Source organism: Acyrthosiphon pisum, chromosome X (assembly GCF_005508785.2).
Source record: "Acyrthosiphon pisum isolate AL4f chromosome X, pea_aphid_22Mar2018_4r6ur, whole genome shotgun sequence".
NCBI classification, from domain to species: domain Eukaryota; kingdom Metazoa; phylum Arthropoda; class Insecta; order Hemiptera; family Aphididae; genus Acyrthosiphon; species Acyrthosiphon pisum.
The window spans coordinates 62,348,464-62,354,942 of NC_042493.1; the positions used below are offsets into that span (position 1 = coordinate 62,348,464).

At 24.9% G+C, this 6,479-nt stretch overlaps 1 protein-coding gene across 2 annotated transcripts; it reads left to right on the forward strand.

Moving 5' to 3' along the window:
• The first annotated feature begins 512 nt into the window (after positions 1–512).
• On the forward strand, positions 513–4,897 carry LOC100575382. 2 transcript variants are annotated; one of them, XR_511029.3, is made up of 3 exons: positions 513–595; positions 791–891; positions 3,734–4,897. XR_511029.3 is itself a non-coding variant. In XM_003246582.4 (2 exons), exon 2 carries the CDS (start codon positions 3,765–3,767, stop codon positions 4,035–4,037), a length of 273 nt encoding a protein of 90 aa, XP_003246630.1. In that variant the 5' UTR covers positions 780–891; positions 3,734–3,764; the 3' UTR covers positions 4,038–4,897. The 2 variants fall into 2 exon arrangements, 1 of the variants encoding a protein (XP_003246630.1); XM_003246582.4 differs by lacking the exon at positions 513–595 and having other exon boundaries at positions 780–891.
• Positions 4,898–6,479: the final 1,582 nt, after the last annotated feature.

The following is a 6,479-nucleotide window of genomic DNA, read 5'->3' on the forward strand; positions in this document are numbered from 1 at the left end:
GAAATTGTTTTGACTACGTGACTGGACGTCATGCTCTTATACTCGCGCATTGTATGACTGTATAAGTGTTAAATTATATTTTTATTTTATTTTAAGTATTAATAATATTATGTGGATGACGCAAAGAAGATAATTTTTGTCTCAATAACGGCGGTCGGTGATAGTTCTTTGTTTTTAATTATTATACATCAAGACTTTTTGGGGGCCCCCTAAAATATTCCAACAATGGGGCCTGGGGCAAAATGGTCCCGTTGCCCCCCCCTCTGAACGGCCCTGAGTACTACATACAATTTACAGTAGGAATAAATAATACTGTAATGTTGTTGGAAGCGTCTAAATTCAATATAATTACCTAAGCTACATAATATAATAATACCTATAAATAAATAAATAATATTACATTGTAATCGTTGTTCAAAAAATCAAATTTTCAAAATCCCGCGTCGCGTAATGAAATTATTATTGTTGTTATTATTGTTATCATCATTATAATAACATACGTCTGATATATTTACGCGGATCGGTCCGTTATCAGTGCATTCACAAGGAAACGGGAAAATAACTATGTAATAACAAAGTGAATTACATGAAAAAAGTAAATAAACTACATCGACTTACGACTATAATAATATTGTAATATTGTTCCTGGTTCTTATCGTGTTAAAGCTTACAAATTTAAAATACTAACTTAATATTGTTATTATTATTTTTGTATTTCTTGTCGATGGAATAAAACAATCTTCATTATAATTATATAATATAATTAAAAATATAATTATATATTATATAGGTCGTCTCAAAAGTAGCAAGTATCCCCCGGTGTTGTTTATTGTCTTCGATTGAACGTCTCATCGAACTACACAATCGTCTGTGATTCTTTGTATACATTTGGTAAGTCCTTCCTACCATTTGTATTCACCATAATGTATTTTTTTTCGTTAAAAAAATCATAAGAAATCATAATATCCACATGTATTTGTTACATACATACTCTGTATAATGTATTTCACAAAGCATAAGAATAAACAGTATACATAATATATATTATAGTATTACAAACCATGTAAAACGACATCAATATGATGAATATTACTTCTCAATTTCATGTAAGAATTGTTATTCGATTATGTTATAGGATGTAAGGTCATATTGTGGGGACGTATGGTATGTAGTATGTACCCAGAAGATGTACTGATTATGAAAAATATATATCAATACCTATGATAATATTTTCATCATTTGAGATTGTATATTATTTATTTCCTTGACTCTACCACATAAATAATGCCTAAAATGGGGTTCATTTTGGTTGTAATCATACAGAGTTTGTGTAAGCACCTTTGCGAGCCCACCATCAGATTATGTAAAACATTTAGAATAAATATTTTAGAGAGTAATAAATTTAAAGTATTTGATTACCTATATTTTGTACAACTTATTTCAACAGTTCTTGTCCATTCAAAAAATTTTTTTTAAATTGATATTCACATACAACATATTTATCATACATTCATACCTAGGTAATATTGTTACTAAATGAAATTCAATTGACAAATCAATATCGCACCTTAATCGTTGTCTCGTTAATTATTACATCCATTATCCCAATACTTAGTAGTATATATTGATAAGGATCAGATTATTATACTCTTAAGATACAATTTATTATTGTTAAATTGAATCTACCTAATGCTTTTTTTGATGAATATTTAATAAGTCACTGAACTAGGTTAGATTTTGAAAAGGTTTTAGAATCTTGGTGATGTTTCAGAAACAAGTATAAGTACTTTTACCTGATATGACTAATTGTATCACATTATTATAAAATAACTATAAATACAATTAGTACAAGATGTGTGAGGCCCGTGATGTTAGTGATATTTTTTGGCCCGGCAAATATAAATCTAAGTGGCCCGACCTATTTTCTTTAAAAAAAAAATATATATTCATTGGTACTTATATAACAACAATTATTTTATAGTAAATTTATTAAATGTATTATATAACAGACTAAAAAATACAGTATAACTTATAAATCCTAAATTAATTTAATTATACTAATTATAATTTCATAATTAATACATTAATCCAATGCATAATATCTAACAAATTAATTATGTCAAATTATCATTCAAAGAATTTTTTCTTAAAACATCTGACACTCATTAGCTAAACTATTTTGAAGCAATTTAATTTTACTTTTCAATTCTTATATAAGTGATTATTTCACTAGAATCTATACTGTTGGATATTTTTTTATTAGAACCCAATAACATATACTTTTATTCTATGAATTTTGCATGCAACTATGATAAATTAACTTTTAAAATTTAAAATAAGGGTTTGCAAGATATCTAGTATTAAAATATGAGTTAAAATAAATATTTAAGCAAGTGCAATATAAAAAAACTCATCCAATTGAAATAATAGTTTAAATCAGGGCTTTCATTTGAAAAAAAAAATTAACTTTTATGTTATTTACAATTAAAATTGTTGTTAAAAATACAAGATTTTTCATAATTTTCTTTTACTAGAATTTAATAAGAGTTCCTTTACATTAAATTTGAATGACCATTTAAAAACCAAATTTTTATGTAATTGGAAATCAATAAGAAATGTTAAAAACAACAATTCTTTATTAAACAATTTTAGTTATTATCGAGGTTATTATGTTTAAGCTAATTCAAAAAATACTAACCTTTAAAACTTGAAACATACTACGAAAATTAGCATTTTCAGAAACTCAATGTAATTTTTAAATATTAGGCTAATTTTAAACTATTTATAGAGATGAAATGAAAGGGAATTGTTTAAATTTGTTTTTATAAGAGTTGATAAAAATGTGTATGCTTCAGTGCTTGGTCATAAAGCTTTAATTTAATATAAGTCAATATCATATAATTTGTTTCTTTAAAATATAAAACTCACGAAAAAACATAATAATATGTCAATTACATAATAGTATTTGAGATTCAATTTAGACAACATTTATCAATTTTCAAAACTCAAAATCACGAAAATTTGCCAATAATTTTGTAATTAAATGTATAACATTTTAAATTTAATACCCAAGTCTTGATAATTTAACACATGATTCCTCATAAGTAGATATTATTGGAATAAAAATCACTAGTGTAGCATATTTATTTTTTATTAGCCTTTAAAGTTCAAATATTGATGTAGGTAATTGCATATTTAACCAAAAATAACGATTTATAGTTTGTTTTGTTGTAGATCAATAAATATTTTTATAGGGACTTGAAACTTTTTGTCATTTCATAAATTATTATTTACTATACAAAGTGCAATTCTATAAATATTTAGATTTATCTTAAGCTATTTATACCATGAACCATCACACCATTCTACAGTACGTAGGTAGGTAGCAGCTTAATAACAGCTAGTAATATTATTTAAAAATATAAAATAATATTTTAATAACTATTAAATGTATAAACGATTTGTTTTTAGCTAAAATTAGTTTAACCTATCATATAAGTAATAGAACAATTATAATATGCCCTATATTAGTATAAAATATTTATAATATAAACTTATAAAATGTTTCTGTTAATACGCTTTATTCCTATACAAAGATTATTATTAATTCAAATTTAACATATCCATTTCATTGACCTACTCTATGACAAAGTACTTACTTACACGCAATATTTAGTAGCTGAGTGACTTCCCTGAATTTTTTTTTATTAAAAATACAATTTTTATGTTTCAGTTGATCTAGCCAGATATCAAATTCTTCAATTATGGTTTGTGTTCCATGTGTGCTTGTGCCGTTGTTGCTCTTCTTGTGGGGTATTATCAAGCCTATGTTAAACTGGTTCAGAACACCAGTGGAAAATTCTGAAGACCCAAATAATGCTGGCGATGATCAAGTTTGTTCATTGCTATCATCCTGTCCGTGCATTAATAAAAACATAAAATCACCTATGGATCAAGGAGACAACAAGACAAACAAGAGTGAAACAATACTTAAAGAATCACTTGAAACATCCGATACCAACAAAAAGGACCTTTAAATGCACTATTTACAATAGTTATAAGAACGTAAAAATTCATTTTTTTTTTATATCTGTGATTGAATTATTTTATGGTTCTATTAGTTTACACAATCATTTTTATTTAAGAGCTGTTGTTTATATTTAATACAATGTTATATTCTATATTTTAATGTCTTGTGTTTGTTTCTCAATCATAAATTCAATAAACCATTTTAAGTTAGAACCAACAAGTTTTACTGAAAATTATATTTTACATTAGTTACTAGTTTAAATGTAATTTGGTATTGTGTCTATCAGTTTATTTTACCTGAATTTTATTTACCCTTTGTCATATTATGTTACTTGTAATATTTAATCATTGTATATAACTAATTTTCAATAATAATAATTCAATATTGTTTCATCTTCAAATACTCAATGATTGATTACGATTCAAATTTATTAATGTAAAAATAGGAATTTTACCTTTTTATGTTGATATTGTTTAGTTGTGTATACATAATGGGAAAATATATTAATAACTAAATTAATATTCCTCTCCACTTATATTTAACATATCTTTAGCATTTTATTGTTTAATAGAATGTAATTGAAATTAATAATTCTTTAATTTTATCATAATCTGTTGACTTTTTTAATGATGCCTTAGTCTTTATTTTAATTTAATGTACAACCAATTCATTATTATTGTATTCCATATTTATTAGGTACCTATAAACATTTTAATACCTGTTTTATAATTGTAGCAGTCAGTATATTTGAATCAATTTTACATTAATGTAATCGGTGAGAGTAATAATTTACTATGTAATTAATCACATATCGTTTTTAATATAAATTTAAAAATTGTATTGTTAATAAATTTATCAAAAATGTAAGTATTTTATATTTTTTACTATCAAAGTTATCCATATATATAGGTATACAAACAATTATTTATCAATTTTAACTAGGGTTCAGGACTTATTTTTCTTGAATATTATTTAATTATGGTTGAAGAGTATTCAAACTTCAAAGTGAGATACATTTATTTTGAGACATAAGAAACTTAATTACAAAAAAATTAAATAGCATATTTTGGCTTTAGGCATATTTGAAAATATTTGAAAATTTAATTTTTATTTTAGCATACAAAATATACTCTTGTTTTGCTTTATGTTTGACAGTTTTATAGTCTACATCATTTATTTTTACTAAGTCGATCAATATATTATACATATACGTAGTGCGAGTCATAGCATAGTGGTTTTTTTGTTTTGTAATCTTTGTGAAATAAGGTCAGTTAAAATAGGCGATATTTGGTCTTAAACATTAGCGGTATAATAATAGACTTAAAGACATTGTTTGAACTTGAATTCAATAAATCAAGATTTTTTTAATGATATTAAAAAAAAATGTTAAGTTGCATATTTCGATTATTTTAGGTGCGTTTGTGCATTCATATTTTCAACTATTTAAGTGCAATAAGTCCCGACTCTAATCTCAACCATGAACTAAGATAAACAGGACAGTCCACTTGCCAGGTGATGCCGATTAGGTTTAGTCACTTAGCTACATAATACTTTATTTACCTTAATAAAATGTATATTGTAACATCATATTTATCTTAGTATGTGTTGAACACTTAGATAGTGAATATTGCATTCATAACAAAATCATTTCATGATCGAAATTTTTAATATCCGCCATATATATATTAGCCGTATGACCATCATTAGGGAAGCTATAAATTTTTATTTTTAGATTGCAACTTTAATAGTTTCCATTTTTTTGTTGCCACTACAGTAACCAACAAAATCATAAACTGGCATAAGTAATAATAATTAAAGAATACAAAGAAAAACCAAAGCATAACAGTGAAAAATGTAAATGTAATGTATTGAAACGCAGTAAAATATACGTATATGAGTGTTCAGTATAGAATTTCAGAGTATTTTTTTTTTAAATTTATATTATTTTCCTCTATAGCAATACAGTAGGAATATAAATATAGGCACTACTCCTGTAAGCATAGCTTGTGATGGAGTAGGAGTAAACCAATAAACTATTTTTTTTTTCTTTAAGTACACTATTGAATATATTTTTCTAATCGATCGTCGGCATTTTATTATAATATATTGGACAAAGGTAATCAACGAAGCACTTTCCAAAAGATTTATTTGTGTATTTGACTGGGATATCATAGGCTCTATAAGTTCTTTTATGTGTAAATTCAACTTTATTTTTGAGTATTCATTGATTGAGAACATTATCGCAGTTATTTATGCAATAATAGTCTGGCTGGTAGAATGCCTAACAAAGCATAATTATTTTTTGTTGAACCTTCTAAAGTTTTTTTATTCAAAATGATTCTTAGAACAATATTTTTAATTCCAGATCTTTAAAAGTATTATTTTTTGCTCCACCCCAAGTGAGAAGTATGATAATAATATTAAAATATTATTTTGTCAATCAAAAACA

Coding starts and splice junctions, on each gene's coding strand:
- LOC100575382 (XM_003246582.4), top strand. CDS start 3,765: ATGGTTTGTGTTCCATGTGTGCTTGTGCCGTTGTTGCTCTTCTTGTGG.